This window comes from Hemitrygon akajei, chromosome 10 (genome assembly GCF_048418815.1).
Source record: "Hemitrygon akajei chromosome 10, sHemAka1.3, whole genome shotgun sequence".
Lineage (NCBI taxonomy): Eukaryota > Metazoa > Chordata > Chondrichthyes > Myliobatiformes > Dasyatidae > Hemitrygon > Hemitrygon akajei.
In genome coordinates this window covers 72,885,995-72,913,219 of record NC_133133.1, presented here as the reverse complement: position 1 = coordinate 72,913,219, position 27,225 = coordinate 72,885,995, and the positions used below count along the sequence as shown (strand labels likewise).

Here is a 27,225-nt window from a genome sequence, read left to right as displayed (position 1 = left end):
GATGCAGAATCAAATATTGTATTCAAAGTGTTATATCTCAATGCATGGAGTATAAAAATAAGGTGCATGATCTTGTTGCACTATTATAGGTCGGGCAGGTATGATGATGTAGCCACCAGTGAATCATGGCTGAAGAATGGTTGTAGTTGGGAGCTGAATGTCCAAGGTTACATGTTGTATTGGAGGGATAGGAAGGTAGGCAGAGAGGGTGGCTTGGCTCTGCTGGTAAAGAATGGCAGGAACTCCGTGGAAAGATGTGACATAGGATCAGAAGATGTTGAATCCTTGCAGTTGAGATGAGAAACTGCAAGGGTAAAAGGACCCTGATATAAAGGCCTCCCAGTAGTTGCTGAGATGTGGACTACAGATTACAACGGGAAATAGGTGTGTCAAAAGGGCAATGTTATGATAGTTCAGGGAGATTTTAGCATGCAGACTGATTGGAAAAATCAGTTTAGTAATGGATCTCAAGAGAGTGAGTTTGATGATCTACGAGACGGCTTTTTAGAGCAGTTTGTTATTGATCTTACTAGCAGACGAGCTATACTGGATTGGGTGTTATCTAACGAACCAAAGCTTAAGGTAAAAGAACCCTTAGGAGGCAGTCATCATAGTATGATTGAGTTCAACTTGCAATTTGATAGGGAGAAAGTAAAATCTGACATAGCAATATTTCAGTGGAGTAAAGAAAATTACGGTGGTATGAGAGAGGAGTTAACCAAAGTAAATTGGAAGGAGATGCTGGCAGGGATGACAGCAGGGCAGCAATGCAGTACGTTTTTGGGAAAAATTAGGAAGATTCAGGATAGATGTATTCTAGAAATGAAGAAATACTCAAATGGCAAAATTGTGTAACTGGCTGACAAGGGAAGTCAATGCTAATGTAAAAGCAAAATAGAGGCCTATAACAAAGCAAAAACTAGCAGTAAAATTGTGAAGGAAGATTGGGAAGCTTTTCAAATGCTACAGAGTGCAACTAAAAGAATCATTAGGCAGAAAAAAGATGAAATAGGAAACCAACCTAGCAAATAATATCAAAGTGGATAGTAAAAGCTTCTTCAAGTCTATAAAAAATCAAAGAGAAATGAGAGTGGATATAGGACCACTAGAAAATGAGTCTGGAGGAATAATAATATGGGACAAGGAGATAGCAGATGAATTAAATGAGTAACTTGCATCATCAGTGTTCACTGTGGAAGACACTTTGTAGGCCTCTATTAGTCTCAATAGACTATGGATTTGCGCCTTGGAGTTTCCAAGGTGCAAGCCTGGGCAAGGTTTTTTTTAATGGAAGACCGGCAGTTGCCCAAGCTGCAAGTCTCCCCTCTCCACGCCACCAATGTTGTCCAAGGGAAGGGCATTAGGACCCATACAACTTGGCACCAGTGTCGTCGCAGAGCAATGTGTGGTTAAGTGCTTTTCTCAAGAACACACACGCAGTCTCAGCCAAGGCTCGAACTAGCGACCTTCAGATCACTAAACGAACACTTTTAACTACTTGGCAACACGCCAACACTGTGGAAGACACTAGCAGTGTACCAGATACTGAAGGGTGTGAGGGAAGAGAGGTGGGTGCAGTTATTATTACAACGGAGAAAGTGCTCAAAAAGCTGAAAGACATAAGAGTACTTAAGTCACCCAGACCAGATAAACTGCACCCTAGGGTTCTGAAAGAAGTACTGGTAGAGATTGTGGAGGCATTAGTAATGATCTTTCAAAAATCATTGGACTTTGGCATGGTGCCAGAGGATTGAAAAATTATAAATGTCACTCTTTGTAAGAACAGAGGAAGGCAGCAAAAATGAATCAATAGACCAGTTAGCCTGACTTCAGTGGTTGGGAAGATGTTGGAGTCAATTGTTAAGGATGAGGTTATGGTGTACTTGGTGACACAGGTCAAAAAAGGACAAAGGCAGCACGGTGTCCTTAAGGGAAAATCTTCCCATAAAAAGCTGTTGGAATTCTTTGAGGAGATTACATGTAGGATAGTTAAAGGGAATGTTGTACATTTGGACTTTCAGAAGACCTTTGACAGGGTGCCACACCTGAGGCTGCTTACCAAGTTAAGAGTCCCATGGTATTACAGGAAAATTACTGGCATGTTTAGAGCATTGGTTGATTAGTGAGGTAGCGAGTGTGAATAAAAGAATCCTTTTCTGTTTGGCTGCCAGTGACTAGTGGTGTTCTGCAGGGGTTGGTGTTGGGATTGCTTCTTTTTATGCTGTATTTCAGTGATTTAGATGATGCAATGGATGGCATTGTTGCAAGTTTGCAGGTGATATGATATTGCTGTAGGGGCAGGTAGTGTTGAGGAAACAGGAAAGCTGCCGAAGGATTTAGACGTACTAGGAGGACGTAGAAATAGATGTGCAGATTACTTTCTAAACAGGGAGAAAATCCAAAAATCTGAGACGCAAAGAGACTTGGGAGTCCTAGTGCAGAACACCCTGAAGGTTAACTTACAGGTAGAGTCAGTGGTGAGGAAGGCAAATGCAATGTTAGCATTCATTTCAAGAGGTCTGGAATACAAGAGCTGAGGCTTTATAAGGCACTAGTGAGGTCTCACTTTGAGTACTGTGAACTGTTCTGGGCTCCTCATCTAAGAAAACGTGCTGGCGTTGGAGAAAGTTCAAAGGAAGTTCACAAAGATGATTCTGGGAATTGAAGGGTACGAGGAACGTGTGATGCCTCTGAGTCTGTACTCGCTGGAATTTAGAAGGATGATCTCATTGAAACCTTTCAAATGTTGAAAGGCCTAGACAGAGATGTGAAATGATGTTTCTTGTGGTGTGGGAGTCTAGGACAAGAGGGCACTGCCTCAAGATAGAGGGGCATCCATTTAAAACAGATGTGAAGAAATATGTTTACCGGGTGGTGGATTTATGGAATTTGTTACCACAGGCAGCTGCGAAGGCCTGGTCATTGGGTGCATTGATAGGATTTTGATTGGTTGCGCATCAAAGGTTACAGGGAGAAGACCAGGGAGTGGGGCTAAAGAGGGGAAAAAGGATCAGCCATGATTGAATGGTGGAGTTGACTCGATGGACCATTGGCCTAATTCTGCTCCTTTGTCTTGTGGTCTCATGATCTTATGAAATGATGGAGGCAGGAATAATTACAGCATTTAAAAGACATTTGGACAGGTACATGGATAGGAAAGGTTTGGGGATATGGGCTAAATTCAGACAAATAGCACTAGCTTAGGTTTACAGGGATGAATTGTGCTGAGGGACCTTCTTCCATGTTATGTAACTCTATTACTCCTGCTAACTCCCGTGGATCTCGTGTAATTTAATCTACTGGGCCACCCTAAGTGGGAACTTACTAAATGTCAAATGGTGTACTAAAGTCCATTAATTTCCCTATCCCTGTCAATCTTCTTAAAAATCCTGTCATATTTGTGAAGTAGTACCTTCTCTGCACAAAGCCTTGCCGACCATCCCTAAAGTGTTCACGATTTTTCAGGTAAATACAGTAGTTCAGAATCTTCTCCCATAATTTCCTTGCCAGTCTGGTAAAATGCATCAGTCTGTAATTTCCAGGATTATCCCTGCTGCCCTTAAACAAAGGAACAACTCTGGTTGTTCTCCAGTCTTCTGTGACCTCACCAGTCCGGAACTACTTCCTTTGGCTCTATACATTAATTCCCTGTTTGTTCTTGAGTGGATCTCCCCTTCCCCTCCATTTCTGCATGTAAAATGCCTTAATATTATCTTTAATTCTACTTGCCAATGACATTTGATGGCCTCTTCAGTTCTTTCTTTGTTGTTTGTCCTTTCTGTTCTTCAAGAGCCTTTTCTGATTTTGGCTTCTGCTTGACTAAACTTAGAATATCTTGTCATCCAAGGTTCACAGGATTAGTCCTGACGAAGGGTCTCGGCCCGAAACGTCGACAGTGCTTTTCCCTATAGATGCTGCCTGGCCTGCTGTGTTTCACCAGCATTTTGTGTGTGTTGTTTGAATTTACAGCATCTGCAGATTTCCTTGTGTTCACAGGAACATGCTGGTCCTGTACTTTGACCAGCTGGCTTATAAAAGATTCTCACATATTAGAGGTGGATTTAACCTGAAACCGCCTCTGACAGTCTAGGTGATTGTTCTGATGACTGTTGACTGTTCCCAATGTGCTCCCTGCTGAAATTTGGATTACCTATTAAAACTCCTTTCCTCATCAAACAATTTACATATTGATGCTTATACAATGTCTTTTTGTTCCCAGCAAACAAAAGTAGCTTCTCTCTATCATATAGAATAAGTCTTAATAACATACAGAAACTCATATGTTTCTGTGAAATTCACTGTTCCCCCCCAAAGCCAGTGTATCCTACCTGAGGTACGATGCAGAGGTCTCCAGTTGAAAGCTGGACCATTCTTTTTGAAACCTGATGCTGGTCAGCTAAAGGTCTTGATCTTTCATATTTGGGTTTTGTTTATGTGACTAATCTGGCAGTTGGTGACTGTATTATATTCCTCTTAAGTGCTTTGAATATTAGCTAAGTTAAAGAAGTTATCCAAATGTAGTTTTTGACCCTGCAATGATGAAAAAATGGCAAAATATTTCTAATGTACTCAGCTGTGTAACTGATAGGGGATCTTGGCAATATCATGTTCTAAGATTTTGCACACAAACCCTATGGTCAGTTGTATAGCAAAATCACCACAGAATTGTTTTAAAATTACAAAACACCTTCACATTGTCCACTGCAAATGGCAAAATCTCCCTGTGGCTACTCATTTCGGTTTTACTTCCCATTCCCTTTCTGACATGTCTGTCTGTGTGTCTCAGGTTGAAGGAGTAACACCTTATATTCCATCTGGGATGGCAACCTGATGGAATAAACATTGATTTCTCCTGAGTAATTTCTCCCCCTCTCTCCACACTCTTTTTCCATACCTTATTTTGGTTACACTCTCACCCCTTAACTTCTTCTCACCTGCCCATCACCTTCTTCTGGTTTCCCTCCTTCCCTTTCTGCAATGGTCCACTATTCTCTCCTATAAGATTCCTCCTTTTTCAGCCCTTCACTTCTTCTGCCTATCCCCTTTCAACTTCTTCATAGCCTGCCCCACTCACACACCTTTCCTCTCGCCTGGTCTCACCTATCACTTACCAGCTTGTACTTGTTTCCCTCCCCCACCTTATTATTCTGGCTTCTGTTCTCTTTATTTCCAGTCCTGATGAAGGGTTTCGCCCCGAAGCATTGACTGTTTATTCCCCTTCGGTAGATGCTACCTGACTTGCTGAGTTCCTTCAGCATTTTGTCTATATTGCTTAAGATTTCCAGCATCTGCAGAATCTTTTGTTTAAAATACAAAATTATTTTGTGGTAATGATATTTTTGAGTTCTGAAACAAAAATTTCTATTTAAATTTATACTTAATTTTTTTTGTGGAAGGAATTAACCCATTTTGAAATAGGAACATGTTAATTTCAGTAACTGTGATGAATTGCGCTCCTTCAGGAATCATTCATAATCTAGAGTAGTGGCATGACATGTTTCTGTTCCTCACATCATCTATCTGGCATTTCTCTTCAGTTAAAGTGGAAACTTGATCCTTCAGTTCTACATAGTTGATAACCACTGACTTGACTGAGGTTGCCCACCCTTGCAGCTAAGTGTCAGAGGAGATTTGCTGATTGCTCTTGGCTGTTTTGGAAGCTTTGTCCCAGAATTGAAAAGCCACTGAGTTTTTTTTGTAGGAATGATATCTGCAGAGGCTAAAGAATGGTTGATCTTTCAGAACAAGACCTTGCATCAGTCGCAAGGTCATCATGGGGGCATTAGCAAAGAAGCATGCCTTTGTGAGATTGTTTTCTACCAGGCTATTCATCGACCTCTTACTATAGTCCACAGTCTTTCCATTTTATTTAAAAGTAGCACTGAGTTTCAAAACACAAAAGGTACAGAATCTTAAAGTTTTGCCTTTACTGGGATTTTGCTGATTCCTCTTTGCTCATATCAATTTAACTATGGAATTTAAGAGAGCCCTGACTTACTGATATCAATCTCCCTTTGTAACAATGCCCTACTTATCTTATATTCAGTTTGATTTACACAAACCTATTGGACTGAGGCGCATGTTTACCTAGAAGTTGCTGTGCTGTTAAGTGAAATTTGCTGTGGCATCTGAAGAGGGCAGTAATGCTTTAAAATATGCATTAGCTGGCATTCAATTCAGTGTTTGCTGAACATCGCATTTTCTTGTTTTAGCTAACAGAAGTACATAAAATGTTCAAATATTCTCAAAAATATTACTTTAGAAATTTTTCTAATTCCATTGCTTTACAATTCTTTAGGTAACAAATTCCTATTATTCTGGAGCTACAACGTCAAGCTCTTTGCCTTCTATGGCACTTAACCCCTGGATCTTATTTTTTAAACATCTTTTTCCATTTAGATTTTTGGTGGGCCCCTAAATCTGGTTGGAAATGAAGCTCAACAACAAGACAAAAGAAGTCTTTCCCTTCATGAGTACCTCAGCATGGATTTACTGAAAGATGCAGGCGTAAGGGTCCCTAAAGGACAAGTTGCCAGCTCTGCTGATGAGGCCTTCAAGGCTGCCAAAGCAATAGGTATGTCTGTGCATGCAAGTTAACCTGTTATGGCGATTTAAATATCCTACTCGTTTTGATGTAATGTTTGTATTTAAAAAAAGATGAGATTGAGAACCAAAGAAGGGCAATTAAAATATCCATTCATTATTTTGGTTTTTCTGAAGGAAGCATTTAGAGAATTTCAATGTTATTTCTGGATTTCAGGTAATTGGCTTTTGCCAGGAGGTTGAATTAAAAGTATGTATATAAAGCAATGCTAATGCGAGTAGTACCTATCTTTGATCACTGGGTGGTATGAGTCACTAGTATAATGTATAGAAAAAATATCAGGGATGAGAGCAGGCTACTTGCCTTCTGCAAAGATTTTTCCTACATTTTTTAATCTTGTCTAGCAAATATTCTAAATATTGACACATACTATCACCTAAATGCTAGAGTGCAGCATAATTTCCTTTTGAAGCGCCTGTGTATGTCTCAGGTGAGCTCTTCTACATCTAATTGTGAATGAATTATCTTGTGATGAGTTTATACCGTATCTGGACACTGTCCTTTTGTCCTCATTCAGACAAAGCATGCACTCTGGTTGTTGTCAGCTACCTCATGGCTCTTCAAGATCCATTACATGCTTTCATTTATATATGTGCCTACAAATTGTATTTTATTGAAGAGAAATTGCACATAGCGCAAGCATGAGAAAAAGAGGATATTGGCCACATATCTAGTCTTTAAAAACAAAATTTGGTGCACTTTTCACCGAGTCAAACGGTAAAACTTTTACTTATACTGTACCCAACCATTGGATTCTCGGAAATGAGGAGTTTGTCTTGTGAGGAGCAGGTAAGTTATACTGCACTAAGTGTAATTTAGTGGAATGAAATGTGATCAAACTTCTGATAAAACTTCTGACCAACACTTTGGTAGTGACTCACTGTTCACCTATGGTAGAGTTCTTAATAGTGAAGTGCAGGCCCTTCTATATACCAAGGGAGTTCACTGTTACTGTGATTGTTGCTGTTTACATTCTCCCCCACCCACTTGTGCTGTTGCTGGGGAAGCACTCTGTGAGCTCTATGGTGCCATGAGTGACTTGCGAACCACATACCCCGACGGTTTCTTTGTTGTTACTGGCAACTTCAACCATGCTAACTTAAAAAAAGTCCTGCCTAAATTCTATCAACTTGTTGACTTTGCTACCTGGATGAAGACACATTAGACCTGGTTTATACCAACATCTCTGGTGCAAACGAAGCTGCTTCCCTTTGGATTGGATTCTCTGAAACTTATCTGTTAAGCTAATGCTTCCATATGGACCACTGCAGCTCAGTTAATTGAAGTTCCAAGAGACATTTTCAGCATCTCTCTGGAACAGTCCGCTGTTCCCTCAGGCTTCAAGGCAGCCACCGTCTGTCGGTCCGGTCTGGAACCGCGTTCCGGGTTTTGATCCGGTCCGAGGGCTCCGGACTCCGGGTACTGCAGTTGTCCCTCCCGTCACCCGTGAACTAGTTGGGACCCCCCTGGTTCAAGGAGGCACACCTGTAACTCATTGAGCTGCAGGTGTTTATAAGGGGCCTTGGGACTGGGACCAGGTGGATGGTTGTTTTGTTCTGTTTCCTGTTTCTCCGCCTGCTCCGAACTCTTCTCTGCATTCTGTTATCCCGCCCGGGCTCAGATCTATTCTTTATCATGCTTCTCTGCCCGTACCAGTACTGCCAGGTTGGTACACTCCCCCACCTTTCTTCCCATGCGCTGGTCCCGCTTCTCCACTCGTTTGTTTTGTTTGTGCGGTCGCGCTGTCTGCCGGCCGTTTCTGATTTTCCCGTTATCATGACTGTTGTGTTGGTCACCCTGGACCTATGCCTGTTCCTACCCCTTGCCTCCGTCGGGCGGATCCGGCCGACCTGCCGCTGCCCGGCAGTGGTTCTGCCCGTTCCTATCCCTTGCCTCCATTGATGTGTGACCACCATCCAATGGCACAGACCTCAACAATGATGAAGTGGCTGGTTATGGATCACATTAAATCCCATCTTCCTTGTACATTGGACCCTTTTACAGTTTGCTTATTGCTCTAGTCAGTCTACTAATGATGCCAAGCCCCTGCACTCCACTCCGTCCTGTCCTAGCTAGAAAATGGTACTTTGTATGCCGGGTTGCTGTATCTTGACTTCAGCTTGGTGTTTATTATGATCAAACCTCAGAAACTGGTGGGTAAACTGTCCACATCTTCTCTCTGTAACTGGATCCTGTACTTCTTGACAGAAAGGCCACAGTTAGCTGTGTTGGCAGAAACATCTCTACCTCCATCATACTGAGCACCAGTGCACTCCATGACTATGTGGTTACCCTGCTGCTGTTTATGTTGCTGGTGCATGACTGCATTGCTAGATGTAGTCCAAACTGAATCATTAAGTTTGCTGATGACACAACAGTGGTTGGCCTCTTCAGCAACAAAGATGAGATGGCATTCAGAGAGGAGGTAGAGCAGCTGTTAAAATTGTGTGAGCACAAGGTGGTCAAGACTCCTCAACCATCGGGCTCATGAACAAGAGGGGTTAACTATACTCATTTAAGGACTCTTTTATCTAGTTATTTCATGTCCATTACTTATTGTTGTTTATTTATTATCTGCATTTCCACAGTTTGTTTAGTTTACAGTTCCTGATGTTTATAGTTTACAGTTACTACTCTATAGATTTGCTAAGTATGCCCGCAGAAAAAGAATCTCAGGGTTGTATGTGGTGATGTGTATGTATTCTGATAATAAACTTTGAACCAAAGAAATGATTGTGGACTCTAGGAAGGTGCAGGCTGACCTCTCCTCACTGAACCTCTGTGGAGAGAGTTAGGAACACCAGATTTCCAGGAGCGTACATGACAGACAATCTTACCTGGTCCCTCAACATTACCTCTTTGGTCAAGAAAGCGCAGCAGCATCTCCACTTCCTGAGGAGATTAAGGCGAGTGAGACTCTCTCTCCACACCCCCTCCCTCCCCATTTTAACCCACTTTTACTAGTGCATCATTGAGTATCCTGACCAGCAGAATCACTGTCTGGTATGGGAATTGTAAGGCACCTGTGTATGCAATGTCAGTGATCCCTCCCATCCATCCAACAATGTGTTTGACCCCTACCATCAGGCACGAGGTACTGTAGCATTAGGACAAGAACTGTTAGGATGAGAAACAGCTTCTACCCTCAGGTCATAAGATTACCGAACTCCATGCCGCCATTTGGGTCTCATCACGTATGAAGCATCAATAGCATTATACGGTTTCCTTTTTAACTTGTAACGTATATGTACCTTATTAGTTATTTTATTTGTGGTAATATCACTTAATGTGTTAAGTGTGTGAGTTATATGTACTATGTAGTGTACCTTGTCAGGAAGAACGTTATTTTGTTTGGCAGTACAAACGGTATGGTTGAATGACAATAAACTGATCTTGAACTAGATAGTGTTTGTCTTTTCAACTGTGTAAAATTTCAATGAGTATAATTATATTCTTGTTTTCTCCTCAAAAGACCCACCCTCCTTTCACAAACCATCGTAAGTCAAGTAACATTGCATCTGAATTAACTTCAGTACCTGCAAGACAAATATATTTTTACATATTGTAAGCAGTTGTCAAAACAACCTACAAGATGTGGCAAGATTTACCTGCCCTTATAGTTCAACAGTCTTGTTATGACACTCAGTCTTTATGATTGATTGTTCTATAATATTTTCTGCACCAGTATGCCCAGCTCTCTATATAAATCAACGTTTCCAAGATTTATGTCTTTTAAGCATTATTCTGTATTTGTATACTGTTACGTTCCCCAGTAACCGGGTAGTTTTCCAGCAGAGATAGATGGAGCCACCGAAGCCTGATGCTACTATTTTCAAATGTTTTTATTTATAAAGGGGCACAAACGTATGGTTAATACAAAACATTCAGATCATATACGTCGTCACAACTCAATCTAAAGCACAGGTATAGTAATAATCAATCAGAAATAAGCTCTACAGATGTCTAGGGGTAATGTAGATATATATTGTTTACTGGATATTCAAAAGTCTTTTTGTGGTCACTGCAGTTCCACCCGCTGCCGTTGTCGTGATGTCACGTTGGTGCACTTTGGTTAGAAAGAGAGAGAGAGAATGAAACATTTACCTGACAGTTTTTCCAACCTGTAGGAGGTAGTCGGAAGTCTCGTTGGGGTATGGACTCTCATCTGTGGCTTCCCCTGTAGCTAGGCCGTTCTTCCGTGGTGATGTCGCCAATCCCAGGCAAGGGAAGGACGCACACACCACCACCGGCTGTCGCTCTCTAAACGCAGTCGCAGGAATTCTCGCGTATCTTCTGGTGCGTCTGGCGCCCCGCCTCGGCAGCTCACCTTTTATCTGGACTGGCAGGGTTGTAGATGTCCATCAGGGTGGGGGGGGGGGGGGGGCGAGGCAATCCTTCCCCCCCATCACCCATCTCACATTGCCCTGAGATTTTGCACGTAGGCCAGTTCCTTATCTCACAAAGGTGTCTCCCAAGACGATGGCTATGTCCGAGGTTTTTGTCTTGTTGAGCGATCAGCCCACTTTGCCCGAGGGCTTTACACGTGGTTTTCATGAGACAATAGTCAAAGAGTCGCTTTATTCTGCTTCCCGGGGGAACGTGGTCTTCAGCACGTCTCCCTCTCTCTCTTGGGTCATTTGACCCCCCCTTGTCTAGGGCTCTTGCGAATCTCACAAAGGAGGGGGCTGGGGTCATAACAATACGTACCTACCAAAATCAAAAATATAATATTTCCTCATTACATATCATTTACAATTTGGTACTTTCTTGTTCACTTAGCATCTTTAGCCTTTTGTATATGCTTTGCTCCACACAGTCCTGTTTCTACCATATAGAAAATCCAGTATTCATTCCTTACCTGTATTAAGGGTCATGTCTTTCACCTCTGTGACATGTGTAGTTTGGAAATTAGCTGCCATATTTTCTTCAATACAACAGTAGCTACATTTCAGATACAGTTCATTGACAGTAGTCTGCGAGGATCTCTGAATAGAAGTATGTTGTTTTGTTAAAAACACAAAATGCTGGCAGAACTCAGCAGGCCAGACAGCATCTATGGGAGGAGGTAGTGATGACGTTTCGGCCCGAAGTGTCGTCACTATCTCCTCCCGTAGATGCTGTCTGGCCTGCGGAGTTCTGCCAGCATTTTGTGTTTTTATTTATTTCCAGCATCTGCAGATTCACTTTTGTTGTTTTATTGTTGGCTATACATCAGCTGATACATATTGTCATCCAAAAGTGAACGATTCCTGATTGTGGGTGGACTCATTTGTCTCCCTTCCCTCTTTGGCATCCCCCCCCCCCCCCCAGTCCTTCATAGAAGAATGTCAAATGTTTGTGCTCATAGGATTAATGAATCCTTCTTGCTCTAACAGGGTCAAAAGATGTGGTGGTGAAAGCTCAAGTGCTTGCTGGTGGTCGTGGGAAAGGAGAATTTGAAGGTGGTCTGAAGGGAGGAGTGAAAATTGTATACTCGTAAGTCTGGAGATTACAATTCAGTGTACTGTAATTAAATGTACTGCTTCTACAGTAGGTTCTCCTGCCCCAGCATTCAGACTGTTGAAATTGTATGCTGAGCAGTACTCAGTGAGTTCTCTCTTGACTATGGCAGTGAAAATATGATTTTATTCAAGAATAATCAAGAATGAACATTTTGTCATGTTGCCAAAGTTATGTTGCTTCATGCAGCTTAAGTAGTTTCAAACTTTTTTGGAATTTAAAATTGTGGAAAGTGTCCAATATATCAATAGTTGAAAGAATTTTTACCTCTTCTCTCTGGACTATCACTTTCTCCTGGGTCGCCTCCTCCTTTCCTTTCTCCTATAGTCGTCTTTCCTCTCTTATCATATTCTTTCTCCAGCTTTTTACCTTTCCCACTCACCTGGCTTCACCTATCACCTCTAGCTAACCTTCTTCCTCTCACCCCACCTTTTTATTCCAGCATTGCCCCCTTCCTTTTCAGTCCTGGAGAAGGGTCTCAGCCCGAAATGTCGACTGCTGTTCAATTTGATAGGTGCTACTTGACCTGCTGATTTCCCCCAGTATATTGTGTGTGCTTTGGATTTCCAACATCTGCTGACTTTCTCGTGTTTAAAATTGTAGGTGATGTAATTGTGTGGTAAGATGTTAGAGTCCATTATTAGGGGGAAGGTTTGGGGTTATTTAGAGGCACATGATAAAATAAGCCGATTTCAGCTTGGTTTCTTTAAGGGGAAATCTTAGCTGTTGGAATTCTTTGAGGAAGTAACAGGCAACATAGACAATGGAGTGTCAGTGGATTATGTTTAGATGAATTTTCAAAAGGACTTTAACAAGGTACCACACATAAGGCTGGTAGATAAGATAAATGTAGTATTACAGGAAAGACCATAGATTAGACAGAAGAGTGACTGACTGGAAGAAGGCAAAGTGTGGGACTTTCCTGGTTTGTCTGCTGGTGACAGGTATTGTTCTGCAAGAGGCAGTGTTAATTCTGCTATTTTACATGTAATTGATGGCTCTGTGGTGAGGTTTGCAAATGATACAAAGTGGAGGGGTGAATAGTGTTGAGGAAGCAGGAAGTCGACAGAAGGATTTGGACAGATTCGGTGAATGCACAAGAAATTGGCAGATGGAGTAAGTGTAGCGAAGTATAAGGTCATGCACTTTGGTAGAAGAAATAAGGGCATAGACTATTTCCAAATGGGGAGCAAATTCAGAAATCAGAGGTGCAAAGGTACTTGGGAGTTCTCGTGCAAGATTCACTGAAGGTCACTTGCTGATTGATGTGCAAATGCAGTGTTAGCATTCATTTTGAGAGGACTAGAATATAAAAACAATGCTGAGGCTTTATAAAACAGTAGTCAGATCTTTGAGTATTCTGAGCAGTTTTGGGCCTCATATCTAAGAAAGGATGTAGTAGGGAAGATTTATGAGAATGATTCCAGTAATGAAAAGGTTCATGTATAAGGAGCGTTCATTGGGCCCTGGTCCTGTACTTGCTGGAGTTTAGAAGAATGAAGGGGGTGTTTTCACTGAAAGTTGTGGAATATTGAATGGCCCAGATAGAGTGCAGAGTATATTTCCAATAGCAGCAGAGTCTCAGAATAGGACAGAGAAGAGGAATATCTTTAGCCAGAGAGTGGTGAATCTGTAGAATTCATTGTCACAGACATCTGTGGAGGCCAAATTGTTGAGTATATTTAAAGCAGAGGTTGATGTTTTTTTGATTAGTAAGGGTGTCAAAAGGTTACAGAGTAAAGACTGGAGGGTTGGTTTGAGAGGGGAAATAAAACAGTTATGATTGAATGGCTGAGAAGTCTCAGTAGGCTAAATGGCCAAATTGTGCTCATATGTCTTGTGGTCTTGGATTCCCTAGGGCCTGATGGCATATATCCCAGAATACAGAAAAAAAGCAAGTGAAGAGATTGCTGGAGTTTTATAGTTAGTAATAGACGTGGTCCTGAAGGACTGGAGAGTAGCAAACGTTTCTTTGTTCAAGAAGGGAAATGAGGATAATCCAGACAATTATAGTCAGTGAACGTCATATTAGTACTGGGGAAGCTATTGGAGGGATTGCTATGAAATAGGATTTATGGACATTTGGAAAAGCTTGGCCTGCTTGTCAACAGTTAGCTTGACTGTACAGGGCTGGTCACACCTTATAAATTTACAATTTTTGAGGAAGTGACAAAGCTGCTTGATGAGGTAGGTTATGGACATTACCTGCATGGACTCTAGCAAGGCATTTGCTAAGTTCTCTTGTATTAGGTTGATTCAGAAGATAAAATGTAGGTGATCCAGAATACATCGCTAGCATGATCTCAGAACTGGCTTGCCCATAGAAGACAGACAGTCTTCTGGAGTGGAACGATGTAATCCAACTGGAGATCTGTGATCGGTGGTGTTCTTTAATGATCTCTTATTTGTTACCTGTGATATGTAATCATGATTTGAGTGGATTAGGAAGTTTACTGATATGCCAAGATTACTTGGGTTGTGGACAGTGTGAAGGACTATGACAGAATACAGTGGAACATGGATCAATTCCAGATATGGAAAGAGAAGTAGCAGATGGAGTCTAACCTGGGCATGTGTGAGGTGTTGTACTTCAGGAGGTCAAATGGGGGGAAAAAAAGTATACAGTTAACAATAAACTCCTAAAGTTAATAGTAGATGGGTGAATGGAAATGTAGAGTGCTGTTTAGGAGGGAATGGTTTAGACTGATTTTTAGATTTGATTGGAAGGTTGGGAAAGCTTAAGGGCCTGTACCTGGCTGTTATGTTCTATACATTGAGGTACAGAAGGGTCTTGGGGCCCAAATCAATAGTTCATTAAAAATGTCATTGCAGGTGGTTAAGGTGGCAAAGATGGTGTATGGAATGTTTATCTTCATATGTGGAGGTGATGAGTAGAAGAGTAAGGAAGTTATGCTGCAGCTATTTAAAACTGTAGTCAGACCACACTTGGAGTTAGTGTGCAGTTCTGGTCACCCTATTCCAGGAAGAATGAGGAGACTGTGGAAGAAGCTACAGAAGAGGTTTATTAGGATGCTGCCTGGATTAGACAGTAGGAACTATAAGGAAAGGTTGGGCAAATTTCAGTTGTTTTCCCTAGAGCTTCAGAGACTAAAGGGAGACATAGTAGAGGGTTTTAAAATAATGACAGGGATAGATAGGGTCAGTAATCAGAGTCTTTTCCCCAGTGTAGAATGCTAATGCTACAATGGATAGCTTTAATGTAAGAGAGGGACAGATGTGCATGGTAAGTTTTATGTACAGAGAGCGGTAGGTGTCTAGAAAATACTGCCAGGTTGGGTGGTGGAGGCAGAGACAATGGTAGCATTTTACAGGCATTTGGACATTCCATGTGAACATACAGGGAACGGAGGGACATAGATCACATGCAGGCAGATTAATTTGGCATCATGGTCAACGCAAATATTGTGTGCCAATGGGCCTCTTCCTGTGCTGCGTTTTGATATTTTGCTGCTGGCTTTTGGTTTTATTGAGCTACAGGCAGAAATTGTCTCATACTTACTTACTACAATAGGATCGCAGTTTGCTCCTAACAGATTATTTGCAGCACAAAGCTACCATCTGCAAGCAAACTTTGTACAAGAGCTGAATTGACTCAGTGACAACAGATTTACATCAGAGATGGCTAGCACTGCTTTGACAAGGGCAGATCGTGTCTGGTCAATCCTGTTGAACTTTTAATGGCAAAATGAGTTGTTGAGGGCAATGCAGTTTTATAAGTGGGAGACTTAACATTTGTCAAACCACAGCTGGAGTACTCCATGCAGTTCTGGTCACCACATTGTAGAAGGGAGTGGTAGTGATGGAAAGGTTGCAGAAATGATTCACCAGGATGTTGCCTGGTGTGGAGCATTTCAACTATGAAGTGAGGCTGGGTCTATTTCCCTGGAGCAGAGAAGGTTAAGAGGGACATGGTTAAAAGCTTGAGAACATGTACCACTGGGCTCAAGAATAAATTCTATCCCACAGTTGTAAGACACTTGAATGGACTTTCTGTGATAAAAATGAACTCTTGATCTCTAAATCTACCTTATCACGGCCCTTGTACCTAATTTGTCCACCTGCACTGCACTTTTTCTGTAACTGTGATACTATATTCTGCGGTTAATCATTTAATTCCTTTTGTACTCCTTAAATGTCTGAATTGCATGCAGATGAAAACGTCTCATTATCCTAGTATATGTGACGATAATAAACCACCTGTAGCTAATGAAGATGCAAAAATCTTTCTTAGCACTCTAGCAATTCCCTCCCTTTCTTCCTACAGCTTCCTGGGATAGATAGGATGAATGGAGTTGGGGGCGATGTATTAGCATGGATAGAGGATTGGTTAACTAATAGAAAGCAGAGAGTTTGGGATACATGGATGTTACTCTGGTTGGCAATCAGTGGTGAGCGTTGTGCTGCAGGGCTCAGTGCTAGGCCTGCAACTGTTCACGATATACATTAACGATCTGGAAGAGAGGACCGAGTGTAGTGTTTGTTGATGATACTAAATTGAGTGGAAAAGCAAATTGTGCAGAAGATAAGGAGAGTCTGCAGAGAGATATAGATAGGTTAAATGAGTGGGCAAGGTTCTGGTAAATGGAATACAATGTTGGTAAATGTGAGGTTATCCACTTTGGAAGGAAAAATGAAAGAACAGATTATTATTTAACTGATAAAATATTGCAGCATGCTGCAGAGGGATTTGGGAGTGCTTGTGCATGAATCACAAAAGGTTGGTTTGCAGGTGCAGCAGGCTATCAAGAAGGCAAATGGGATGTTGGCCTTCATTGCTAGAAGAACAGGGAGATTATGCAGCATCTGTACAGGGTACTGGTGAGGCTGCAACCTGGAAAACAATGTGCAGTTCTGGTCTCCTTACTTGAGGAAGGATATACTGGCTTTGGAGGTGGTTCACCAGGTTGATTCTAGAGATGAGGGGGTTAGATATGAGGAGAGATTAAGTTGCCTGGGACGGTACTCGTTGGAATTCAGAAGAATGAGAGGAGATCTTATAGAAACATATAAAATTATGAAAGGGATAGATAAAGATGGAAGCAGGAAAGTTGTTTTCAGTGGTAGGTGAGACTAGAACTAGGGCACATAGCCTCAAGATTCAGGGGAATAGATTTAGGAGGGAGATGAGGAGGAACTGCTTTTCCCAGAGGGTGGTGAATCTGTGGAATTCTCTGCCCAATGAAGCAGTGAAGGCAACCTCAGTAAATATATTTAAGGCAACGTTGGATAGATTTTTACATAGTAGGGGAATTAAGGGTTATGGGTAGGTAGGTGGAGATGAGTCGACGACCAAATCAGCCATGATCTTATTGAATGGTGGATGTCCTACTCCTGCTCTTAATTCTTATGTTCTTATACTATCAGCTCTGGGGTTTTATTTGTTTTAAAGTGCTCCAATAATTTTAGCTCTTCCACTTTTCTAATACAATATGCTGTAGAATATCCCCATGTACCTCTCCCTTAAACCTCCCGCTTCCGTGTCCTTCTCCCTGGAGACTACAAATGCAGAGTATTAATTTAAGATCTGATTCCTATCTCCTGATTTCATGACTTCCTGTAGTTGCTGAGGAGCCTGTTCCTTCCTTAGCTATAACGAACCAATTTACTTATTACTTGGAGACTATTTACTTTCAACTTTTTTGATGTTCAATTTAAAGCTTTGGAATACAGGCAGTCCCCGAGTTATGAACGTTCAACTTACGAACGGAAGAAGGAGAACACCATCCGCCATTTTAAGTCAGATCACAGCGTCTTCTGCCATTTTAATTTGTTGCCGTTAATGCTGTGTTGAGTGTGTTACTTTGTATTTAGCTTAAATTTTTCTTAGCAAGATTCGCCCTGACCCCCCCCCCCCCACTTTTCCAGTCAGCACTGCCCCCAGTGCGGGTGGACTTTAGGACCTGGGGGAGCTCAGGTCAGGACCCGTCGTCCGCAGCTGCTGCTGAATCCGCAGTTGACGGAAAACGATCACGATTGAAATAAAGTGGAAATAATAAAGTGATCGGAAAGAGGTGAAACGCTATCGGTCATTGGAAAAGCATTAAGCTACAGCCGGTCAATGATCAGAACAATTTTAAAGGATAAAGTGAGAATAATGGAGCATGTGAAAGGCCTTGCCCTGATGAAAGCTACGATTATTACTAAGCAACGCACTGATTTAATTATTGAAATAATACGTTTCTTAAGTGTTTTATATGCATAGAAATGTAAAATATATACTATATACTGAGACAAATGTTTGACTAACTGACGCTAAATACCTGTTCCGACTTACATACAAATCCAACTTAAAGACGGACTCAGGAATGGAACTCGTTTGTAACCCGGGGACTGCCTGTACAACTTCTTCAATAGGTTCGACAGCACAATCTCATCCTCACCGCAGAACTCCACACCAGGCTTGTCTTTCTAATCGTCCTCCCTCTTACTTCCCTCACATGAAAATAGCCACTCACAGGAGACCTTGCCCACGCCCAGGATTACGGCTGCACAGGTGGAAGGTCAACTGAGGAAGATCTGTACCAGCAAGGCGGCTGGACCGGATGGAGTATCCCCACGATTACTGAGGGCCTGTGCGACTGAGCTGGGAGAACCACTACAGTGCATCTTCAACATGAGCCTGGAGCAGAGAAGAGTACCCAGACAGTGGAAAACATCCTGTATTGTCCCGGTACCGAAGAAACCACAACCAAAGGAGTTGAATGACTTCAGACCTGTTGCCTTGACGTCGCACGTGATGAAGACCATGGAGCGGCTGATAATACAGAATCTGAGGCCACAAACCAGGCACGCCCGGGATCCTCTTCAGTTTGCGTATAAGGAGAAGGTGGGAGTGGAGGATGCTATCACGTATTTGCTACACAAATCCCTCTCTCACCTGGATGGGGTCAGTGGTGCTGTGAGGATTACATTCCTGGACTTCTCTAGTGCCTTTAACACCATCCAGCCCAAGATCTTAAGGCACAAACTAACGGAGATGGAGTAGACTCTCACATGGTGGATTGGATAGTGGACTACTTGACAGATAGACCTCAGTATGTGCGGTTGGGAGACTGTAGGTCTGACACGGTGGTCAGCAGCACAGGAGCACTGCAGGGGACCGTGCTCTCTCCGGTCCTGTTCACCCTGTACACATCAGACTTCCAATATAACTCGGAGTCCTGCCATGTGCAGAAGTTCGCTGATGACGCGGCCATAGTGGGGTGTGTCAGGAATGGACAGGAGGAAGAGTATAGGAAACTGATACAGGACTTTGTGATATGGTGCAACTCAAACTACCTGCCTCTCAATATCACCAAGACCAAGGAGATGGTGGTGGACTTTAGGAGATCTAGGCCTCATATGGAGCCATTGATCATTAATGGAGAATGTGTGGAGCAGGTTAAGACCTACAAGTATCTGGGAGTACAGTTAGACGAGAAGCTAGACTGGACTGCCAACACAGATGCCTTGTGCAGGAAGGCACAGAGTCGACTGTACTTCCTTAGAAGGTTGGCGTCATTCAATGTTTGTAGTGAGATGCTGTAGATGTTCTATAGGTCAGTTGTGGAGAGCGCCCTCTTCTTTGTGGTGGTGTGTTGGGGAGGCAGCATTAAGAAGAGGGACGCCTCACGTCTTAATAAGCTGGTAAGGAAGGCGGGCTCTGTCGTGGGCAAATTACTGGAGAGTATAACATCGGTAGCAGAGCGAAGGGCGCTGAGTAGGCTATGGTCAATTATGGAAAACCCTGAACATCCTCTACATAGCACCATCCAGAGACAGACAAGCAGTTTCAGCGACAGGTTGCTATCGATGCAATGCTCCTCAGACAGGATGAAGAGATCAATACTCCCCAATGCCATTCGGCTTTACAATTCAACCGCCAGGAATAAGATATGTTAAAGTGCTGGGGTTAGGACTCAATGTATTTAAGTAAACTACTTAAGAACTTTTTAAAAGCTATTATTAATGCTTTTTGAGAGGGTGATTTTAGATGCATATCATATTTTTACTGAGTTAAGTATTGTATGTAATTAGTTTTGCTACAATAAGTGTATGGGACATTGGAAAAAATGTTGAATTTCCCCATGGGGATGAATAAAGTATCTATCTATCTATCACTTCTCTTAAGTCAGGTACTGCCATTGTTAAGTAAATGTCATACTGTTTAGTAAGTATATTGAAATTACTGAGGAAAAAACCTTTCGAAGTCCCAGTTGTGAGCATATGATGGATCTCCTTGAATAAGATAAACCTAACTGTAATTTAAAATCTAATTAAATATGAATCACAGACTTGTGTCAATTGTCTGCTCTACTGTAATTAATGTGATTCTTTGACTATATTTCTGAATTCTGTTTCAAAGAAAGTTAAATCTAGTGTTAAGGATGCCTTGCAGCCTATCTTATTTCCCCAGCTACTTGCTTAAAGTCAGTCCAGCAATGAATGTTTATTAGATTCTTCCTTCAGTTAGGTCACAGTATTGCCCTTTGGACTATCATGTTTGTTCCAGCTCTGTATACTGTAAATACCCTTGTTTTTATACTTGTCCTTCTCTCCATAGCCCTACACATTCTTTTCTTTCATAGACTTGCTCAGGTCTCCTTTTGAATTCTCAAGTTTAGTATGGTATACATCAGAAATCCTAATTACTTGATGTGTGATTAAACAAAAATATCTTTGTTTCACTTTTGGAACAAGTAGAGTATTAATTATTGATTTGAAAATGGGAAGTGTGAGAGGGGCAGGGTTACCAAGATGTGCCAGTGTCAGCTGTTGCTCTCCACTTGGACCTAGTCGGAAAGCTACACTAAGTTGACCAAACTGAGTTGATAGTATTACTGTGTTCCATGGTTAGGTCATTAATGAAAGACCCATCAGGTTATGTGATTGCTAAATGTCAAAATGATCAGATGTCTGACTATATGGCTTATCAGACAGTCTTACAAAGGATTAAGTTAATAATATGTGGGATAGGCTAAGTTGGGATGCCATGTTACTCCCTTGGGTGATATTAATATATGTGTTTATTGCCCAGAATTATTGAGTTATCCGGGTGGAAATTGAATTTTTTGGTTTGGGATAATTCCATTCTATTCTCTTTTTTTTTTAATTGTGAGGGGACCAATTGTTCTGAACAACATGCACTTCCATTTCCTTGCACATTTGCTCCGAATGGAGGTGAATAGCACTCTTCCATAGTGACTCAATTGTGTAAAAGAACTTAAGATTTTTGTGCAGTGTCTGTGACAAAGTTGACACTTTAATTTTACAAACAAGAGATCCAGTCCGCATGAAGGATTTTGACCTGAAACTTTGACTGTTTACTTTTTTCCATTGATGTTGCCTGGCATGCTGAGTTCCTGCAGTATTTTTGTCTATTCAATTTTTAGATGATTCCTGGTTTTTCATGTCATTTTTGAAGAATGAGAAGAAAACAATTAAATGTCTAATCCAAAACAGCTCCACAAAAAAGGCACCTTCAGGGGAAAGATTTGTTGCTTGAATTATTTTTTCTCTAAATTCATGGTTACGTTGGAAAAATTACAGTTTTGGTCTTTGATTTGACTTGGTTTGTCTGTTTATTTCAAGTTTGCACATGTTGATCAGTTAGATGAGAGTTTCAAAAACATTTAAAAATTTCTTGTATTTAAAAACTGTCAATTTATGTATTTTGCTGATTATGTTCAGTAAAGTATTGATCCCCTTGCAGCCCAGAAGAAGTCCGAGATATTGCTTCAAGGATGATTGGAAGAAAACTAATCACTAAACAAACTGGGAAGAAAGGAAGGATATGCAACAAGGTGTTTATCTGTGAACGCAGGTATCCAAGAAGAGAGTACTATTTTGCTATCACAATGGACAGATCTTTTCAGGTGAATAATTAATGTTGTTCATAACTTCATTAGTCAAATACTAAGGATGAAAAGCAAGAATTATTGGAAACATTCAACTTTTTGGGCAGTATCTGTGGGATAGAGAAACAGTTGATCTTTTTGGTTTGAAGAATGAAGATGCTGAAATTCTGAAATAGAAGTTTTTATGTTTAGCTTGGTGAATGATCATTGATCTGAAATGTTTATCTCAAACGACAAATACTGTCTAATATCTGGAATGTTTCCAGCATTTTTTTATTTTATTCATGTTAGTTTATGGCTACAATATTTAAATATAGCAATTCTTTTGGAACAGGGAATTGCAGAGAATTAGTTAATGCTTTGTTTGAAGGGTATTAACATTACTCGAGTTTACATCATATTGAAATTTTTGTGTGAGATGTTACAATAAGTATCACCAAACTAGTTCCTATCTAACCTTGGCTCAAGTAAGCTTTGCAGCATTTGGATCATGAATAGAATTATTGTAATTCTTGTCTTTTCCATATCCTTTGAGAAAGATTCAAGCTGTAATTTTCCAATCGCCATATTGATTGAAGTTGACTAATCCTGCATTGGAACTAAACTTGCATCTTAGAATTTTTTGACAACCATGGCAAGTTGTTGTTAACTTGTTGTATTGCCATACAGACTGTAAATAGGTTGATAGGTCCTTTAGCCACTGACTGCATACCCATCGAGTACCTGTATGCACCACTAAGCTGAAATTTTTGCTCAATCCAAGATAACCAAATTAATTTGAAAGCGGATATTATCTCTTTTTTTAAGACTGTCTAACTTAAATTAATTGGAGAGAGTCTTAAAATGAAATCATGGATTTCTGCAGAATGTGTAACGATTAATGAAATTTTATGTGAAGAAATTTAGGTTAAAATGAGGCTTAAATCTATTTAATTTGACAGTTATAACTAATATAAAAGTATATAAGGGCAAAAAGAAGTATTGTAAGAGAGTGAAGAAGTCTCCCAGGTTATGTACAGTATGCGGCAAAAATCAAGGTTTGTATACAGAATAAGTTAACTCATTGGGATATGATTGAGCTGATTTGGAAGTAAACAGAAATGTTTTAACACTGGTTAAAGGAATGGCATAATATTAATTGACTCCTTTGTATCAGATTTTACAAAGAAAGATTGTAGAAATTAGAGGAGAAATAGGAAGTGAAAATGCTCATGTTGTTAGAGATGTAACACAGGATTTGGTTTAACATACTTCCAGATTGGCAGTTTAATGAGAGGATGGAAGGTTCACAGTTTTTCATCTTTGCTCATGTAAGAGAAAGGGTTAAAAAGCACCTGTACAAAATGCCCATCCAAACTAACCGGTTGCATACCACCTCAACTCACATTCCCATTATATCAGTTGGCTTTGACTTCTCTTGTTAGCCACAGTTGATTCATCTTTCATTTAGAATACTTCTTCCACTTTGGGATGTACATATCTTGTGCCTTCCAAATTGTTTCCGGAAATTCCAGCCATTGCTGCCCTACTGTCATCCCTGCTAGTGTTCTTTTCCAATCAGTCCTGGCCAACTCCTCGCTCATGCCTTTGTAATTCCCTTTACTCCACTGTAATTCTGATGTATCTGGCTTTAGCTTCTTCTCAAATTTCTTGGTGAATTTGTTCATATTATAATCACTTGCACCTAAGGGTTCTTTTACCTTATGATCTCTAATCAATTCTAGTGGGCTCAACCACGAGCTGCTCTAAGAAGCCATCTCGTTGGCTCTCTAGAAATTCCTCCTCCTGTAATCCAGAATCAAACTGATTTTCCCAATCTTTCTGGATTTTGAAATCCCCCATGACTATTGTAACATTGCCCTTTTGGCATGCATTTTCAATGTCCCATTGTAATTTGTAGGCCATATCCTTACTATTGTTTGGGGGTCTGTATACAACTCCTATCAGGGTCTTTTCCCCTTTGAAGTTCCTTAGCTCTATCCATAATGATTAAATACCTTCTGACTCTATGTCACCTCTTTCTAATTATTTGATTTTTTTTTAACAACAGAGCAACGGCCTTCCTGCCTGTCCTTCAATATAATGTGTATCCTTGGACATTACAGCTAAAATATTCTTTCAGCCATGACTTAGTGATGCCCACAACATCATACCTGACAATCTGCAACTGCGCTGCAAGTTCATCTGCATTATCCCGCATTCTGCACACATTCAGTTCTGTATTCACCTTTCTTGATTTTGTTTGATTTTTATGTTGCAGTTCATTCTGTTGACTGCAATTTTGCCCTATCATCAGCCTTTCCTGACTACACATTGCCTCTGTTTATAAACCAGCTATTCCTATGATTCTTCAGAATAAATTGTTGAACCAAAATTCCAATCTTCTGGCATATTAGGCTTAGTACCGACCTACTGGTGCCTTATCAGCTAAGCCAATGGGGAAGCTAAAGGTGATCCTGTTTGCTTTTAGAGGAGCGGTTAGGGGGTATGGTGAACATAACAGCAGAAGTAGGAGGAGAGGTCCATTTATTCTATTGTTTCATAAGGCCATCATTGATCTTCTTCTGAGCATCACTTCTCTGCACATATCACATGGTTTTTTTTAGAGCCAAAACAAAATCTAGCTGTACTTGTTTTGAATGTTGGCCTTAACTGAGTCTCCACAACCATCTTGGGTAGAGTGTTCAGAATATTCACTACCTCTAGGTGAAGAAATTTCTTTTCATCTCAGTCATGAATAGTTGACCTCTTTATATTGGTCAGCCAGGGAAAACAACATTTCCACATCGAGCCTGTCAAGCTCTTAAAGAATTTGATGTATCTGAATGAGATCCCCTTTTTGTTTTTCTAAGTGCTGGAGAGTGTAGGCCCTGTCTGATTAATCTCTCTTCACAAGACAAATTCCAGTTGCCTCCCACCAAATTCCAGGAATTAATCTGGTAACTCTTTACTCTCTGTCTACCATGATTCGGGGAATCAGAAATGCAAGCAATATTCCATGTGTACGCTCTACAATTGATCTATGTGAGCATGATAATATGTTTTTACTACTGTGTTTCTTCTTGATGTGAAGGCCAGTGTAGTATTTGCCTTCCTAATTGCTTACATAACATACATACATGTTCACTGGCAGTGAGTTCTAGAACATAGAATAGTACAGCACATTACAGGCCCTTCGGCCCACAATGTTGTGCCAACCTTTAAACCCTGCCTCCCATATAACCCCCACCTTAAGTCTTTCCATATACCTGTCTAGTAGTCTCTTAAATTTCACTGGTGTATCTGCCTCCACCACTGACTCAGGCAGTGCATTCCACGCACCAACTACGCTTTGAGTAAAAAGCCTTCCTCTAATATCCCCCTTGAACTTCCCACCCTTTACCTTAAAGCCATGTCCTCTTATATTGAGCAGTGGTGCCCTGGGGAAGAGGCGCTGGCTGTCCTCTCTATCTATTGCTCTTAATATCTTGTATACCTCTATCATGTCTCCTCTCATCCTCCTCTCCAAAAAGTAAAGCCCTAGCTCCCTTAATCTCTGATCATAATGCATACTCTCTAAATTAGGCAGCATCCTGGTAAATCTCCTCTGTATCCTTTCCAAAGCTTCCACATCCTTTCTATAGTGAGGCGACCAGAACTGGACACAGTACTCCAAGTGTGGCCTAACCAGAGTTTTATGGAGCTGCATCATTACCTCGCGACTCAAACTCTATCCTTCGACTTATGAAAGTTAACACCCCATAAGCTTTCTTAACTACCCTATCTAACTGTGAGGCAACTTTCAGGGATCTGTGGACATGTACCCCCAGATCCCTCTGCTCCTCCACACTACCAAGAATCCTTCTGTAGTCTCTCTACTTCCTCAAAACTAACTACCCCTCACCTGTCTTCATATTGTCTGCAAACTTTGCAACAGAGCCATCAATTCCATCATCCAAATCATTGACATATAACTTAAAAAAGAATTGGTCCCAACACAGACCCCTGTGGAACACCACTAGTCACCAGCAGAAAAGGCTCCCTTTATTCCCATTCTTTGCTTCCTGTCAATCAGCTGGAATCTTTTGTGTAATACTATGGGCTTGTAGCTTGTTAAGCAGCCTCATGTGGCACCTTGTCAAAGGCCTGAAAATCCAAATACGCAGCATCAACTATTTGTCCTTTGTCTATCCTGCTTGTTATTTCTTCAAAGAATTCCAACAGATTTGTCAGGTAAGATATTCCCTTGAGGAATCCATGCTGACTATGAACTATTTTATCTTGTGCCTCCAAGTGGCCTGAAACCACATCCTTAAGAATTGGCTCCAACATCTTCCCAACCACTGAGTTCAAACTAACTAGTCTATAGTTTCCTTTCTTCTGCCTCTCTCCCTTCTTGAAGAGTGGAGTAATATTTACAATATACCAGTCATCCGGAACTGTTCCAATATCTAGTGATTCTTGAAAGATCATTACTAATGCGTCCGTAATCTTGTAAACCAGTCCTTTCAAAACTCTGGGGTGTGTATCATCTGGTCCAGGGGACTTACCTTCCTCCAGACCTTTCAGTTTCCTAAGAACCTTTCCCTTTAGAAACAAAACAACAGCAGTACAAGCCCCTTTCCTCCCTCCTTCCACTCACACAGGCCTCCAACCTCGGGACAGACCACCCCTGTGCCACACTTGCAGACTGGGCCTCTGACTTCCAGGCATTCCAACTCAGGAATTTTTACCTTCGGGCTTGCCGACTTTGGACTTCAGATTTTGTGCTTTGCTGTCCAGTATCAACCCAGGTTTTGCTGATCAGACTTTTGAATTCTGGGCCTCAAATTCCAGACTCACACGGACCTCTGACCTCAGGATTTATCAGCCTCATCCATGGGGCTCACCAACCTCCGTCATTGACCATGGGGATTGTGGGCTTTGTCCTCAGAGCCCGCTGACCCGGCATCTGCCCACAGGGATTGTTGACCTTTGACTATGGTGCATTCTAACTTGGAGTTGATCACTGGCTCCTGCCCTGATTCTGCTTTACCTCACTTTCCCTAAACCCTGATCTAACCCCTAGCTCCTTGTGCTGTCCTCTGAACCACCTCTATGAACCTATAAAACAACTAAGTCTGAGTTATGACTCCGATGGGAACTGCATCTTGACCAGAAGCAAGTGTGTATTAACCCACTTATATTCCCCAATACCCTTGCATTTTTCTCACAGCCCACAATGCCACCTAGCTTTGTATCATCAGGAAACCTGTAAATATTACTCTAGGTATGTGCTCCTTTAAT

At 41.3% G+C, this 27,225-nt stretch overlaps 1 protein-coding gene across 1 annotated transcript in view; it reads left to right on the top strand.

Moving 5' to 3' along the window:
- LOC140734467 (succinate--CoA ligase [ADP-forming] subunit beta, mitochondrial-like) overlaps positions 1–27,225 on the top strand; it is an 89,767-nt gene that overhangs the window by 17,169 nt on the left and 45,373 nt on the right. The window contains exons 2-4 of the mRNA XM_073058454.1: positions 6,400–6,574; positions 11,980–12,079; positions 21,816–21,978. Coding sequence (XP_072914555.1) covers positions 6,400–6,574; positions 11,980–12,079; positions 21,816–21,978 — 438 coding nt within the window. The remainder of the gene's footprint in view (positions 1–6,399; positions 6,575–11,979; positions 12,080–21,815; positions 21,979–27,225) is intronic.